This window comes from Adiantum capillus-veneris, chromosome 30 (assembly GCF_014529385.1).
Source record: "Adiantum capillus-veneris isolate H3 chromosome 30, ASM1452938v2, whole genome shotgun sequence".
Classification (NCBI taxonomy): Eukaryota; Viridiplantae; Streptophyta; class Polypodiopsida; order Polypodiales; family Pteridaceae; genus Adiantum; species Adiantum capillus-veneris.
The window spans coordinates 93,973,953-93,991,265 of record NC_140960.1 but is presented as its reverse complement, the minus strand read 5'-3'; the positions used below and the strand labels follow the sequence as shown (position 1 = coordinate 93,991,265).

At 50.1% G+C, this 17,313-nt stretch overlaps 1 protein-coding gene across 1 annotated transcript in view; it reads right to left on the bottom strand.

Annotated features, from left to right (window-relative positions):
- The window catches only part of LOC147418427 (Peptidyl-tRNA hydrolase II (PTH2) family protein), an 88,312-nt gene that overhangs the window by 44,177 nt on the left and 26,822 nt on the right, over positions 1 to 17,313 (bottom strand). The window contains exon 2 of the mRNA XM_086507462.1: positions 2,260 to 2,466. Within this exon, the coding sequence (XP_086363588.1) occupies positions 2,260 to 2,466 (207 nt within the window). The remainder of the gene's footprint in view (positions 1 to 2,259; positions 2,467 to 17,313) is intronic.

Genomic DNA, 17,313 nt, shown 5'->3' with positions numbered 1-17,313 from the left:
CTTGTGAAACAAACCTTCTTCTAGACCTCATCTTGCACTAGAGCCTTATCCTTGCAATCGAGTCTTGTAAGCTCTTCTAGCTCTCATCTTACACTCAAGCCTTGTCCTAGTAATCCTTGCACTCAAGCCTTATTCTTGCAAACAATTCTTGTAAACCAAGCCTTGTAATCAAGTATCAAGTTGTATAATCAAGGTCAAGTGTTTCAAACAATCAAACACCAAGCCCTTGTATCATGAGCGCCTTCTCTTCTCTAGTTCGAGAGCACTCGTAATAGTTTGTCAAGACTGCACGCCTTTGATCTTGCTTAGACATAGAGTCTATATTGGAAGATGTTGTGTTCAGCTTGCAAAAGTTGCAGCAACAAATTCAAGAGCTACATGCACGATGGCAAGCAGAGCAACCACATTTACTACGTCCACTGAGGCAAGAACAACGCCCAGTCCAAGAACTACGTGAAGCCAATACGTGCCAAAATCCACCCGTGGTTTCAGTTAGTCTAGTAAGGCAAGCACAGCAACCACACTTGTTGAGTCCAATTATGCAAGAACTTCAACGCCCAATCCAAGAACTACGTGAAGCCAATACATGCCAAAATCCACCCATAGTTCTATATAGTCCACCACAACAAAGAAAGGAGCCCAAGGTCAATCCCCCTAAAAAAATTGATCGAGCGTGGCTTCTTCGCCACGACCTATGTTCAGCTCGATTCTCGCCCTTCCCAAAAGTTGGATTATCAAAAAGATTTGGACCATTCAAGATAATTGGCTAAATAAATGCAATCACATATTGTCTGTAGTTACCACAGTCTATGAAGATTAATCCAATCGTCCATGTTTCCGTGTTGGAGCCTTGTCATCAATCCAAGATTTCTTGGAGATGCTCACAGCCAACACAGCCCATAGAGATTGATGGTCATGAAGAATATGAAGTCAAGAAAATCCTTGACTCCACAATCTATCCTAGAAGACTTCCGTACCTTGTACATCGGAAAGGCTATGATGCAAGTGAACAAACATGGAAGCCGGCATCTAACCTCCATCGAGCACCAACCAAAGTTAACGAGTTTCATCAACAACACCCATCAAAGTGTGCCCCGACCTCAAGAGGCAAAACCGCTCCTCGTGGAACTCATCACTAGATCTAGGAGGGGGTATTTTCACGGATGCGAGCTCCCAAAAAAGTCTAGAAGGTTTTAGAAGTAAAATCTCACACTTCTAGAGGATTAGAGGACGGTCCCAACACGCCGTGCACAAATCTTGCCAAAAGGAAACATGGGAGCTGGCTGGCAAGATTGCTAACGTCAGCATCATAACTTATGTCAACATCCATGTGTCACGCTATGTGTCGCCATGCATGTGCACCAAGTGTTGACATGCACGTCATGCCAAGCACACTCTTGTATTGGCATTTGTCCCTCTTAACCTCCCTAAGCACTAGTATAAATGGAGATCCTAGGCTACGAGACCCTCGATCTTGCCAGCATCAGTTGTGAAGCTCTTGTGAGACAAGCCCTTATCTTGCACTCAAGCCTTATTCTTGCAATCAAATCTTGTAAGCTCTTCGAGCTCTCATCTTACACTCAAGCCTTGTCCTTGCAATCCTTGCACTCAAGCCTTATTCTTGCAAACAATTCTTGTAAATCTGGCCTTGAAATTCAAGCCTTGTAATAAAGTTTCCTTAGTCAAGTATCAAGTTGTATAATCAAGGTCAAGTGTTTCAAACGATCAAGCACCAAGCCCTTGTATCATGAGCGCCTTCTCTTCTCTAGCTCGAGACGCGCTCATCATGATTCATAACACCCTTCAATCTAAAAGCACCCAACTTTCTCACAACAAATATACGGAGCCACTATTCGAGCCGTTCTACACTGCCACCAAACATGTCAACACAGAAATCTCCTTAGATATCAAAAACGATGTTGACATGGATGACAGTTACGATAACTTCATGCAACCTATCCTCCACCTAAAACTTACATGTGTGTCTTTTTGGTTGACGGTCGCAAGTACAAGGGTTGACTTTTATGCTACTAGCTTGCCACATTGTAAGAACCTAGGGAATATTCTACCTCTCCACTATGCCCTACTTTATTGACAGTGGTTCACACGTAGCAGACAGATACACACATAAAATAACTTTACCTTCTTCTAGCTTAAGGACTAAACAACTCAATGTCAAACCCCAAACGTGCATTACAAACTCAAACTCAACGTCAAAATAATTACTATACTACAAAAAAATATATGTGCAATCTTTACCATTTTCAATTCTTCGCTTGTTGAGGGAGACATGGGTTGGGTGCTCCCTCTCTTCTTTTTCCCCACATTAGGGGGAATTGCCGACTTTGGGTTGGCACGTCTAGGGAGTTCCACAAAAAGGCCAAGGAGAAAACCTACAACTAAACCGGGAAGAAAATTCTCTGGTCGAAAGGTTGAGGCTAACCAGCTACCTTGCGCACTCTTTCCCTACAAAGTTGATTAAGAATCTCTCTCTCTCTCTCTCTCTCTCTCTCTCTCTCTCTCTCTCTCTCTCTCTCTCTCTCTTCAATGCTCGTACGCGCAGTGAGCAGTGTGAGGCATATGACCACGAGGACCCAGAGACACTACACACTCTAGATGAGGAGGCTACTATGAGAGATACAGCAGACAGAGCTCCAATCACAGCCTACGGACGACATCTACTTCGACTTGGCTCCCAGCACCGTCTCGTTATTTATAACGGGATGGTCCAGTGGCCCACCTTAGGCAGTGGCCCACCTCAGGGGGCCTGACTTGTATGCCACATGGAGTTGCGGAGGGAGGGGGGAGTACAGTCGACTATATTCTGGGACCCAGGGAGGCTACACACCTTACACATCCTTCACCATTCCACCCATACCCATCGGAGCCGACCACACATACCTCTCTTTCTCCATCACCGGAGATACCATCCCACACAGCTCCACAGCACACACTCCACACACCACCATCCATTTCACACATGAGCTAGCCTCTCTTTACTCGGCCGAGGTCAAGCATGGCCTATGCCTCCTCCACCCATCCACACCACTCTCAGTTCTCACTTCACATATCTCTTCCGTTCTCCACACTTCAGCTATTAGCTCTTTTCCACACACCACTCACACAGGACGCACTCCCCCCCCCCGGGACTATGCCTCAGAACCGCTGGTATGATGATGAGTGCAGAGAGCTATACCGACGCCTCCGTGCACGGCGAGCCTTAGGAGAGATCACAGAGAGAGAGGCCAGACGGCATATGAAGACGCTGACACGCCAAAAGCGGCGAGCATTCGAAGAGGCACAGGAGCTTGAGCTATACCGCCTATTCATGAGCATGGATAGCGCGACGGCATGGCGCACCCTGCGCGAGCCACGTCCGACTACAGCTATTGAGGATCCATAGATATGGCATGATTATGCAGAGCGACTTTATGAGGTGCCAGGGCAGCCTCCTATCCCACAACCACACGAGCCACGCCCCACGTGCTCCTCCTTCTTTACAACAGAGATGGTAGAGAGGGCCATACGCCGCATGCAGCACAGACGATCAGCTGACCATACTGGATTACAGAGTGAGCACATCATTTATGCGGCCTCCACTATAGCCCCGTTGATTGCACATGTCTTCAACCGGGCTATAGGGGAGGGCTTCCCAGAGGAGTGGACAAAGCACACCATAGTGCCTATCCACAAATCTGGCGACACCCTGGACCGAGGGAACTACAGGACTATCATGATTGGCCACACGATGGCCAAGCTATATGGAGCAGTACTTGAGGCACAGCTCAGCTGCTACGCAGAGATCGAGGGTTTACGAGCTCCAGGCCAGGCAGGTTTCAGACGAGCTTTCTCCACCACTGATCACATCTTCGTTCTGCGTTGCCTCATTGATGGGGCAAAGGCGCGGAAGAAGAGGCTTTACTGCTGCTTTGTGGATTTCCGCAAGGCCTTTGACACAGTCCCACGCGAGAGACTCTTCCAGCGCCTTCACAGCATTGGGGTACCAACAGAAATGATTTGGGCCATATATGCTCTCTACGAGAGGGTGACGGGTCGAGTTCGTTGCCCAGGCGGTTTTTCAGAGACCATTGCTAGCACCATTGGTGTTAAGCAAGGATGCCCACTCTCCCCGACACTCTTTGGGCTCTACATCGACGAGATCTCCGACTACATACTGCGAGCAGGAGGAGAGGGGAGCGACTTGGCAGGTACTCCGGTCCACATCATGTTATATGCTGATGATATTGTGTTGATTTCAGAGTCACCCGAGGGCTTGCAACGCCATCTTGAGGCCTTGGACGAATTCAACACACACAGGGGGTTGACTGTGAACCTTGGCAAAACCAAGGTTATGATCTTTCACACATCCAGTGCAGTGAGGAGCGCTGCCACCTTCACAGCAGCAGGAGGACAGGTTGATGTAGTCACCTCCTATGTCTACCTTGGCATCACATTCACCAGCCTACCAGGACCCTTCACTATGAGGCAGGCTGCTGCTGACAGGCTCACCCGAGGATATGCAGCTCTGGCCATGCTAGAGCGGAGATGCCACCAGGCACACTTTCAGGAGCCCCGCATGAAGGGGTGGCTTTTCGACACCTTAGTCACCCCGGCTTTGATGTACTCGGCGGCAGTATGGGCACCAGGATTGATAGCTGACCAGTGGACACAGCTTGAGAGGCCACAGGTATGTATGATCTCACCCTTGCTCCGCAGCAAGAAGACAGTGCCACATGACATTATTAGAGCCGAGCTCGCCACACCACCTATGGTTGTAGAGGCACTATTCCAGACAGTCTGCTTCATCCAGAGGATGAGAGAGCTACCTCCTGACAGACTTACTCGTAGAGCATTTGAGGCAGCTATACAGCTATCAGAGAGTGGGCATGAGAGAGCATGGTACTCACAGGTCAGAGCATGGTTTGAGGGACACGGTCTTGACATGGAGAGCCTACCACCATTCCAGTACGACCCCCACTCACCATATGTTCACCTCTCTTGTAGTGAGAGGAACTTGGTATTGAGACAGGATCTGTGGCAGCTATACACTAGGAGAGTCTGGGAGTCACCTGGCTTGGGGACGAGGATGTCAGATTACAGAGACCAGTTTCTCACCATATTGTCTGGGGGGTTCATACAGAGACCACGCTACATGGACACATATATGCCACATAGCTCACGTGTGGCGATTGGTCAGCTGAGAGTGGCTTCACACAGGTTAGAGATTGAGATCGGGAGACATACTGGTGTTCCCAGGGAGGAGCGAGTCTGCAGAGCCTGCACAGAGGAGGTGGAGAGTGAGGAGCACTTTGTATGTAGATGCAAAGCATACACTGAGATCAGAGGCACGTATGAGGCCTTATTCAGAGGACAGCCCACTCTCCGAGAGATCATGGACTCTCGAGATCAGAGACAGCTCGGACGGTTCTTACTAGAGATACAGAGCCATCGGGACACACTACTACAGCCACACACAGCTACACAGACAGAGGGGAGACAGTCGCAGCTCACAGACTTCTTTCAGAGGATTGCCGCCCCTCCCTCACCAGACACTCAGAGGGGAGTGACACTCCCACAGGCGGAGGTGAGCCGAGCTAGACGACGACCACGAGTCACAGGCTACAGGGGCGCGAGCTCCCACCACCGACAGATCGAGGAGATCCGAGCCCGGGAGCGCCGTGCCACTGAGGAGCGGGTGGCTCAGATGAGGGCCGACCCGACAGCTTTCATCCGGGTAGCCTTGGCACCAGACCCGCCCATGTACCACATCTTACATCCCCCCATTAGTACAGGATGGAGCTAGATAGCTTGATGCATTCTCATGATTGTACTACCTTGAGCATATAGACATGCATATACCCCTAGAGATAGAGCTCCATCCCTCCTCAGATACTCCACCACCCACTACCTACATTCAGTTCAGTTTTGTATCAGTTTTGTTTCATTTGTCTTTCCGATAGACGGATGACATACACACCATGTACATTTGATTTGTCTCATAGGCCGATTTCGGCCTGACATAGACGTTAAAAATCTTTCTTTTCTTTTCTTTTCTCTCTCTCTCTCTCTCTCTCTCTCTCTCTCTCTCTCTCTCTCTCTCTCTCTCTCTCTCTCTCTCTCTCTCTCTCTCTCTTTTGGAAAAAGTCAGGGCTGTATATTACTGAGTACAAAATAATCCCAACAGATGCCAAAATAGCCTATCACGTGGGGTGTACAAGCTGAATGTAAGGAGGAGAGCCACTATAGTGACTACTCGACTAGAACAATCTCATGGTGGTCGGTGTGAGGAGTGGAGGAGAAACCATTGAGGAGGGGCATAATGCCAAGTAATCTGACCACCTGTCAGTGTGAAGAAGAGTGGGGATCTTGCCCAACGCCGAAGGAAGGTAAATCGACGAGCCTCGGCGGCTCGAGATGTACCGGAGGACGAATCCCACTGCCAAATCAGGGTGTGAATGATGTCCAGCCAAATGGCAGTGAGGATATCCTGAATGAGCTGTGGAGCTGCACTGAGAATGTGAAGACAACGAGCTCTCCAAATATTCCATAGTGTAATACTAGTGATGACTGAAAAAACTGCGTCACATGTCTGAGTATCCCCCTGCCAAGCAATCTGTGGTAGCATAGCTAAAGTCCCTCGCCGATAACCAGTCGAGGTAAGCATGAAGGCTGGATCTGTGGCTAAGCCCTCGTAGAAAAGATGCGGGCCGGGCATCGGCATCAACCATGAGACAGATCCCCAAGTGAGAAATCCATGCTGAACACCTGTTCTGCTGAGTAGAGAGCAAACTGCAAGCCACACTACATGGAAAGCTGAGCATGACCAAAGACAGTGGGCAGGTGACTCAAGTTGGCGCAAAGGGCAGCGAGTACATAACGGATCATGACCCATAGTAGCTAGCCAAGTCCCAACTGGTAGTCCCGCATGAGCAATCATCCACATGAAAAAGGAAATACGACGAGCAACATGTAAATCCCAGATGGCGGACCAAAACTGCTGCAGATAGGCATGAGAGAGGCCTGAATGTAACCAGAAACGCATACGAGTGGGCTGCTGTGGTTGCTGTCTCATCAATGCTAATCTTCCAATCCTGACAGTGTACTCAAAGAAGGATACAGGCGCACCTGTGGGGTCTGAGTGAGGCCAATGCCACTCTCCTGGGTCCCAATAAAGTTGCGATAGGGCACGACCCTCCCACACCCAAAGCCTCCAAAGTGCAGCATCAGCGGAAGCAAAACGGGGGTCAACACAACGACGCTTCCCGCGTGAGCCAACTACTTGTATGGCCTCCCATCGAGCACCGGGGGAGATAAGTAGTGGAGAAGTGGCCGCATATGTCAATCTAGCATGAATCCCCTGAGAGTTGTCAATATCAACTGTGAATAGCATGGTGTCCAAACGAACTAATAAGAGAGTACTATATCAAAGAGGCCTTCCCAGCCACAATGAGGGGGCATCTGAACCGTGCCTCGCATGACTGCATCCCACTGTGAAGGAACGGCAGAATCAATCTCAAGCAGTCTATCTGTCACCCCGCGACCAATGTCATAATGTTCTGCCACAAAATCTACATCCAGCATACGTGTCTCATGAAACAACTGCATAGAGGCAGCAGGGCCAGAGTCCCAAGCAGCCCAATCAATGTGAGTCCTCTCTCCAAGCTGACGAGGTGGATTAACCGAAGAATCAAGAACTGTAGCATTCCAAATGAGAGGCTGGCGCTCAATCTCCTCACGACATGAGGGAGGTGAGCGTACGATAGCCCGTCGCATGGAAACCCAAATCTCAAGAAGCGATCGGAGAAAGGGTGAGAGGGTGGAAGTGGACAAGGGGGCATCCGTAAAGAGAAAACGATACCCTGAATGCCAAGTGTCTCTAGTGCCGAGTCGTGGAGTCACTGTGCAAAGAGCAGCCTGAAGAAGCATCTTCCAAGGTTCTTGGCCGGGAAAAAGACCCCGAACAATAAGCTTGGTAAGAAGTGCGCGGCTCTGTAACTCTGGATCAATAATGCCAAGGCCTCCCTCTGACCTAGGACGAATGATCGTGGACCAACGAACTCGAGCACGAGTATCAATAGTCCGATCTGTGCCACTCCATAAAAAGTTCCTCACTAGTCAGCAGAGCTGAGTTATCACACCGGAATGTAACATCCAACAAGAGGCCGTATACCATACTGTAGCCAGAATGACTTGGTTGGCGACCAATGCACGGCCAGCCAACGACAGATGACGTGAAGACCAATGGCATAGCTTCCTGCGAATAGACTGTAGTACGGGTGCAAACTGCTGCTGTGAGGAAACATCAAATCCAACCTGGAAGCCTAGATATCTGCATGTCTGGCCCAGCTGCAGCCATGTGAAACCATTAGCTACCCCCCAAGTAGGTATGTCATCACTGCCAACCAATAAGCCATAGGATTTATGCCAGTTAATGCGTGCACCACTGGCAATGCAAAAAACCTGTAGGGCCTCCCGCATTGCGTCAAGAGCGGGTAGCAAATAGCGCAACATGAGCATAGTGTCATCAGCAAACTCTTGATCGATAAGGTCTGGAGCTGTAGGTACTGGCATGGTCAAGCCACAAAATGCATTACTCTGAGCACGAAGAAAGTCAGACATAGTCTCTCCCACAAACAGATACAGATATGCTGCTGAAGGACATCCCTGACGGACAAATCGAGAAAGCTCAAAACTGCGACTGACACGGCCACCAATAGTAATAGCGCTGCTGGCAGTTCTGAAGAGAGCAAAAATACCTGAAATCCATCTCAAAGGGAAACCCATCCTGGCTAAAGATCCTTCAAGAAAGTCCCAGTCAACACGATCGTATGCCTTCTCGAAGTCAAGGATGAAAAAAGCGAGAGGTTCAGAAGATGATCTTGTCCACTCTACTGCCTCATAAAAAGTGAAGATATTATCCAGGATGCATCGATCCATGACAAAGCCTGTCTGAGAAGTATGAATAATATCTGGTAAGAACGGCCACAAGCGATGGCTGATCAGTAACGCTAATATCTTATAGACCGAAGGGAGTAGGGTAATAGGTCTCCACTGTCGGAGCTGAGTGGTGTCACCCCCCTTCGGAATAAGAGATATGAGACCTGAACAAAGAGCCGCATGCATATATCCTGATGCAAAGATGTCCTGACAACCGCGAAGCAGTGGTATATGCAATACATCCCAATATGTCAAAAAGAAGGCTCTAGTGAGACCATCCTCGCCTGGACAGGAGGATGGATCAAGACTCTCTATAGCAGCATGGAGCTCAGTAAGTGTGAAGGGTGCCAACAAGATCTCTGCCATAGTGTCTGTACAACAATGTCGAGTGTGCTGCCAGATCTGCTCACGGGTAAGTAAAACCTCAGGAGTGCATACATCAGCAGTGAACACTGTCTCAAATAATTTGCAGACATATCAAGAATAACATCAGGATGTATATGTAGTGTCCCCTGAGCATCGCACAAAGTCCGCAGAGTGGTGCCAGGAGGACGTTCTTTATGCGCCGCGAAGAAGTCTTTATTCATTTGATCAGCTTTAGCTATCCAATGAGACATTGAAGCATGATACGTGAACTCAGACCTAGCCTCCTGTACGCGACGAATCTCTTCTGTGAGCTCTGTCTGTCTAGCAGCGAGATAAGCATCCTGAGGCCACTCCTCAAGCAAGCGCTGAGTGGAATCAAGGGGGATGTGAAGATCAGACTCGCGTACTCTCAACTGACGATGAATAATAGCAGTCTGATCACGGCAGTAAATACTAGACTGAGAAATGCAATGAGCAAGAAACTCTCCAAGTGGTCCACAATAAGAAGCATCTGTGGACCATAAGTCACGAATCTGCTGCTACAATACTGGAGTGGTGAGAACACTGTCAGGGATGCGGTAGCCTCGTCTCTGTGCAGAGGATCTAGTGAAGGAGACAAACAATGATGTGGGAAAATGATATGAGAGGCTGGTCCCTCTCCATATAGTAGTAAATCCGCCTAGAGCTTCTGCCCAAGGGCCAATGTAAAAACGGTCAAGTCGCTCTAATAATCTCCCCTGCTGTCGCTGAAACCCCCAAGAGTAATGAAGTGTAGCAGGGTGATGACCAAAAGAGGGTATGTGCCAGGCGTCAACACCTTGAATAGCTAGAAGAAATCGATCCCAAGCTGGCTGCTCATCGGGAGAAATGGATGATAGAACGGGAGGTGTGGTGGCTCGCCAATCAGAGTCGCTCTCAACGTTGTTGAAGTCACCTCCAACAACCCAAGAGTCTACAGCAGGTAGAACAGCAGCCAAGGAGGACCAAAAACTTAAAAGTAGCCCTGTCCCAAGGGGTAGTTGGTGCGTAGACTGACATAAAACCAATGATAGATTCCCGAATCCGAATAGAAACATAAACTGCTCTGCCAGCGACAAGTGTGCCATGCTGCTGAACAGAGGCCAAGTAACGCGGCCCCACTGAGAGGCCCAGAGCCGGCTCCCAAAAAGTGCGGGCGCCCGATGGCATGAGATTGCCAAAAGGAGTGGCAATCTTATGCTCCTGTACTAGTAGTATATCCACAGTGCCCACTACATGAGTGTGTAAATCTCTGCGAAGTAAAAGCTTACGGGAACCTTTTACCCGAGAAGTCTGTAAACCATTAGCATTCCAAGAAAGTACATGTAAATCCATAGACTGCATGAAAGAGTATGTATAGTATCCGACTAACTGCGCATCTTCTTGGAGGCAGCTGGACCATCCAAGGGGTGAGCTTCAGGCGGTAGGAAGCAACCCGCAAGCCCTCTCTAAAATATGGTGTCTCATTGCACCAACTGCGAACCTCAGCTTGTTTACATTGCATTACCGATGCTGCAGCCTTGACACCCCAAATGCGCATAGACATAGGAAGCACCACATCTGAGGATACATGAATGACCATAGGCAATGAATAGCAAGCATAAACATCACTCCACTCCATAGCACCAATACATGAAGGATAGTGAGGAGACAAAACATCGGGCGCAGCAGTAGACAACCATAAATGTAGCTGAGCCATAGTCTGGGCGGGCACAAAATGGAGAACCTGATCCTAGGACCATTCCTGAGCAGCATGAAATGGAAGGAAAAAGGAATGTGTAGGCTTGGAGCGACTGCCAATTAAGGAAGGAACACAACCTGTCTTGTGATGCATAAGGTAGAGCTGTACCCGCAATGGTCCGTCTGAGTCACCGCACATCTCAGCCCGATGAGTGCCCCAGGAAAGAGGGCAACAGCTGAGAAAACTGCGTGGGATGTAAGTATGAGCTGCTGAGGGAGGGGGGGGGACTAGAAGGTGGAGGGGGGAGAGTAAGGACAGGAGGAAGAGAAGGAGGAGGGAGAGGTAGCAGCGGTGAATGATCCATCTGCATGGGAACAGGGACCTCGGGAAGAGGGGAAGGAGCGGGTGAGGGAACTGCAGGTGAAGGAGGAGCAGGGAGCAGAGGTAAGTGATCTTGTGGCGAAGAAGAAGAATGGCGAGGAGATGCAGGGGGCAAAGGGGTGGTGGAAACTTGGGAGGGAGCAGGAGAGATAACATTGGGGTCTGGTTGTGCTGTTGGTTGCTGACGAGGACGGAAGGAATGATTACGACCCACTGTCTGCCATGCTGCCTCAGTGGGAGTTGAAGCAGAGAGATGAACAGGGAGGGTCGGAGCTCGAGGAACGCCTGTAGGCTGCTGAGGTGCTTTACTAGTAGAGGGAGTAACCGGCTGTTGACGCTGACCACGTGGCCGAGCATGACTGCCACGAGCCGGCTGTTGTTGCCGTCGATGGCGTGGCAGGGTGGGGCAATCTCGCGCCAAGTGTCCCATCTCGTGACAACGTAAGCACTGTCTTGGGCGGCCAGTGACTACCATTCGGAGAGAGTAGTCGCGGTCGCGCACAGCCACAGTAACTGTATCTGGCAATGAAGAATCCCCAAACACCCAAAACCTGAATGCGAGGTGGGCCAGATGAGAAAATGCAGGATCCTGGAACTACCGTGCCAAAATGAGCAGCAATCATCTGAAGGAGATGTTCATCAATAAAATGGAGAGGCATATCCGGGAAAGAGAGCGTCAGAGGGAATCTGGGAATAAGGTGTCGACTGTCAAACTCCTCAGTGGAAAACTCGGGATACCACCTCGTCAAGTAAATCATCCTGCGATCAGAGAGTATCGGGGAGCGAGCCAGGAGAGCTGAGGCAGTGGCGGGATCTGAAAGACGTACCATGAAGATGCCCCTGCCAAGGAATGTAAGCTCCGAGATCCGCCCCTATGTAGTGCCCAATGCAGTCTGACACCAATCTCGTATAGAAGATCGAGGAGGAGACTGTCCAATCATCCGGCCAACCAAGGCATGCTGAGCCAAGTGTTGTACTTTAGAGTCAATGCGTGTCAACAGGTCGCTAGTGCAGTCCACGCGACAGGCAAGTGGTGATGGAGCGCCGTGTGTAGCACTCGAGACCGACAAAGCCGCCATGAAGAATGGGCGAGACTGGCAAACGGTAGAAGCAAGAGTCTAAGTGAAGCTGGGACTCTCTCTCTCTCTCTCTCTCTCTCTCTCTCTCTCTCTCTCTCTCTCTCTCTCTCTCTCTCTCTCTCTCTCTCTCTCTCTCTCTCTCTCTCTCTCTCTCTCTCTCTCTCTCTCTCTCTCTCTCTCGCAGGCAGTAGATCGATGCGTGCAGATGAGAGTTAGGGTTTCGCACAGTGAGGTTTCGGACAGTTAGGGTTTGGGCGATTAGGGTTTTGGGCTGCTGGGGTTGCGGGCAGTGAGTGTTTCGCGCTGATAGGGTTGCACGCAGGCAACAGCAGACTGCAGGGTCGCACAGGCAGGTGCAGGACGCGGCAGAGCAAGGCTGATCAGCGCAGATCACGGCAGGTGCAGGGTCGCCCGCTGTTAGGGTTCTCCGCAGGGCAGGGCGGCGCTGCTAGGGTTCGCGCGCTGTTAGGGTTCGCGGCAGAGCAGGGCGGCGCTGCTAGGGTTCGCGACAGAGCAGGGCGGCGCTGCTAGGGTTCGCATTAGGGCAGGGCGGCGCTGCTAGGGTTCGCGGCAGAGCAAGGCGGCGCTGCTAGGGTTTGCGGCAGAGCAGGGCGCCTCTCTCTCTCTCTCTCTCTCTCTCTCTCTCTCTCTCTCTCTCTCTCTCTCTCTCTCTCTCTCTCTCAAAATAGGGGAAAAAAAAAAGTCATTTTTGTATAAGTGTGTACAAAAGTACCGAGAGATGTCAAAAGAAGCCGGTCTCATGAGGATAGACAATAGTAGATGGCAGCCTCAATCAAGCTATACATCAAGGAGGCTCCTTCATTGAACGTAGTAAGAACCACTAAGGGGGAGCATTTCGCCACTTATATGTTGGTTGACAAAAGTGAAAAACAGTAGCTGATATGCACCAACACCAAAGAAAAGCAATCTCCACTCCTCTTGCTACCCGAGAGGGACCCACCGATGTATCCCACTGACTCCGCAAAGAGTGGGTAAGATCAAGCCAAATGCTGGTGAGCACCTCTTGTAAGGCCAACTATGCACACTAAGAATGTGGAGGCAACGAGCCTACCAAATGTTCCTCAAAGTGATGCTGACTATCGTGCAAAATATTTGTGGATCACCTTGTCTAGCTATCATCAGGATCGTGCTCAAAGTGCCTCTCTCTAATCATCTCCAACAGCATGAACACTGGATCGATGTTGGAACCCTCATAAAATAGATGCTCTCTTGGGAGATGCATGAGCCAGGAAACTGTCACCCACGTGAAAAAGCAACTCAACTCGAAAGAAGAGTGAATGATCCATAATTAGTGACTAAGGGACTCAACAGTTTGAAGTATATATGTGATGCATGTAGAGTCATGTCCCATAGAAGCAACTGAAGTCTTTACAGCACGGAAGTATATGCACGGATTTTCTCTTTGCTGCTCTGCACCTTCGCCCTCCTCCCCCTTCGTGCTGCCTCCCCCCCCCCCCCCCCCCCCCCAACACTCCCCTCCCCCCCTTCTCTTGAAGGTCCATTCTGTTTTTCATTTTTGTTTTTGTTATCGTCTTCGACTCACCTTCTTCGCCGTCAACCCATCCTCCTCCTCCACAACAGCAGACAATGATGGAGGCTCCTGTTCCGCCCTGCAGGGACTCAGATGAAGCCCCCTCACCCAACCCTGCAAAGCCCACTTGCTTTTATCGCCAACAGAGCAAGCAAGCCTTGCAGCAGAGATGGATCGCCTTCAGTCCACCTCTATCATCTACAAGATTATCGGCACAATGCCCATCAGAGGTGAGGTGCGCGATCTCGTCCAAGCCCGCCTTCTTGCAGAGGAAGAAAAGATCATTGACATACAGCTCCTCAAGCGCGGCTACTACCAAAACGAGTTTGAGACTCCCAAGATGACTTCCAAAGTCGTTCGATGAGCCCGCTAGCCATCCAAGCATCCAAGGCTCATTTTCAACAGGGGCACCATGGTTACGACCCAGCTTCTTATGTTCTTGTCAAGAAAGCAGATTTTCCCATTTCGGTCTACTTCTCCGACCTAAGGAGAGAGCACCTCCCGCTTTTATCCAAGATTGGGACAGCCTTGGAAACCTCTCGCACGGTAGCTTCAATCGCTGCCAAGGCAACACGTATACCTACAATACGGGTTTTGGTTTTGGACACCCACGCTCTCTCGAAGGTAGTCCTCCCTAGGGTGAGTGGTGGATGGATCCGCCAGAGCATGGAGTATTCCGGATTGCCAAACCAATGCTTCATATACAGACAGATCGGCCATCTTGCGAAGGCCTGTCCTCGCAGGACGACACGACCCACATCACAGACTCAGCCCCAAGGCTGGCCAGACACAGTAGACAGACACCCATAGTGCACATGATGGCACTTCTTCAAAGATGGGTGGCCGATCAGTTGATGGTTGGCAGCAGGTGCCAGGTACATGGCCATCTCCGTTAGGGACAGGCTCGCCATACAGGCTCTCCTGATGACCAGCCAGCAGCAGTGGGTTCCTACAACGAACCGTTTTGACCCTCTACAGCAGGATGTGCCTAAGGAATCTCCGTCCACCTCAGCCTGGCCACCGCAAGTCCCCCCCCCCCCCCTTCCCGTCACAATCTGGTGACGTGGCTGCCCATGGTACACACACACACACACCTGCCCCGGCTGGCTGCTATGCTGATGTGGTTGCTGCAGATTTTCGGAATTCACGTGGAATGCTGACGTGGCATGACTGTACGGCAGCCACCGCGTTTTGCGGTGCGTTTTGTGGGCAGCTGTACGGTAGTTTCCTCTATGCAAAAAGCTGGCCTGCATTATTTCACGCAATTAGAGAGAGAGAGAGAGAGAGAGAGAGAGAGAGAGAGAGAGAGAGAGTTTCTTTGAATTGTTTTATTTTACTCAAGAAGACTTGAGAGTGGAATTGCTTTATTTTTGAAAGTTTTTGGGACAGTTTTTGGGGCTCTGCTTTTGGCATCCCTTGTAAAACCTTTAAAAGAGTGGTTTGGGCTCCCACTTCTCAAAGCATCTGGAGGCAGAGTCCGAGAGTGAGACCCAACCACTCCCTTGTACTTTGGCAACAGATTTAATATAAAAAGAAATACCGAAAGGGGCGCCAGTCTTTGGGGCCAATATCTCTTGGCATGGGACTCCGCCGGCCGGTGTCGAATCAAATTGTGAACTGTTTTGGAGTAAATTCCTGTCGTGTCGCGGTAGATTCTTGACTTGGAGTGTCCAAGTCTGTTACAATGGTATCACGGCGTGGCGATTTCTCTTCTACCAGGAAATCCAATCCTTTTTCTAGCGACACTTATGGATTCAGACAGAGATCAATCGACTTCCTCCACATCTGGAGATGCGGGAAGAGATCACGAAGAAGACTCTCACGAGGAGTATGGCCCGCCTCGGCCTACTCAGGCGGAGACTGAAGAGATGGAGCGTCGACGATTGGTTGACGATGCAACAAAACGATTGCTAAATATGTTGCCGAATAATCATGGTCTGAGATCCGAATGAATTTTGAATGTGATTTGTCATGTCATGTCCTGTGATGTCAAGTGATGTCCTGTGATGTCATGTGATGTGACTGTCGATTGGTACATGTGCTAGATGTGTGTTTCTAGTGCGTCGGTACTAACAGTCAGTGTCTGCTAAGACAATTTATGGCCTCTGTCTGTTTTGCAGGCGTAAGCGAGGGCGATTACAATGCTTTCAAGAGGGGGGTATGTCACAAACCGGTGACGTGGCTGCCCATGGTACAAACACACATCTGCCCCGGCTGGCTGCTATGCTGATATGGCTGCTGCAAATTTCCAAAATTCACGTGGAGTGCTGACGTGGCATGACTATACGGCAGCCCTCCCGTTTTGCGGCGTGTTTTGCGGGCAGCTGTACGGCAGTTTCTTCTACGCAAAAAGCTGGCTTGCTTTATTCCACGCAATTAGCGAGAGAGAGAGAGAGAGAGAGAGAGAGAGAGAGAGAGAGAGAGAGAGAGAGAGAGAGAGAGTTTGATTGAATTGCTTTATTTTACTCAAGAAGGCTTGAGAGTGGAATTGCTTTATTTTTTGAAGTTTTTAAGACAGCTGTTGGGGCTCTGCTTTTGGCATCCCTTGTAACCTCTAAAAGAGTGGTTTGGGCTCCCACTTCTCAGAGCATCTGGACGCATAGTCTAAGAGTGAGACCCAACCACTCCCTTGTACTTTGGCAACGGATTTGATATAAAAAGAAATACCGAAAGGGGCACCGGTCTTTGGGGCCAATATCTCTTGGCACGGAACTCCGCCGGGACGGTGTCGAATCAAATTGTGAATTGTTTTGAAGTGAATTCCTGTCGTGTCGCGGTAGATTCTTGCTTGGAGTGTCCAAGTCTGTTACAACCCCCCCCCCCACCCCCCCCTCCGCCACCTATGGATTCCACCTCCACCTCTCCCTCCCCTCCTGCCCCTCCCAGCTCCCCAACTAGCCCCTCAGCCTCGCCTCCTTGCCCGCCACCATTGGCTCAAGCAACAGGACACTCCTCAGCATCTTGAAGATCTCTTGGCAGTGCTTTGGCCATGAGCCGAATGGTGAGGGAGAGACGACCCTTCATGAGGATGCCACTATTGGTGCAAGATTCTTCTTTTGCATCAGTCCCTCGTGGGCTGACGAGCTTTGACATCCGCGGACGATGGGACTTCTTTGATTACGACTTTACGCACTTTCTTGGGGACCCATTGCAAAGTACATGTTCTGTTTCTCATAGCTAGAGGTGCACAGGTCCCTGGACAACACAGTCTGTTTCTCTTTCCCACTGTGTGGCAAGGATCACACAAAGTGGACTATGCATATAGTGCTAGATTGGCTCCACGTCCAGGCTCTTGAGTT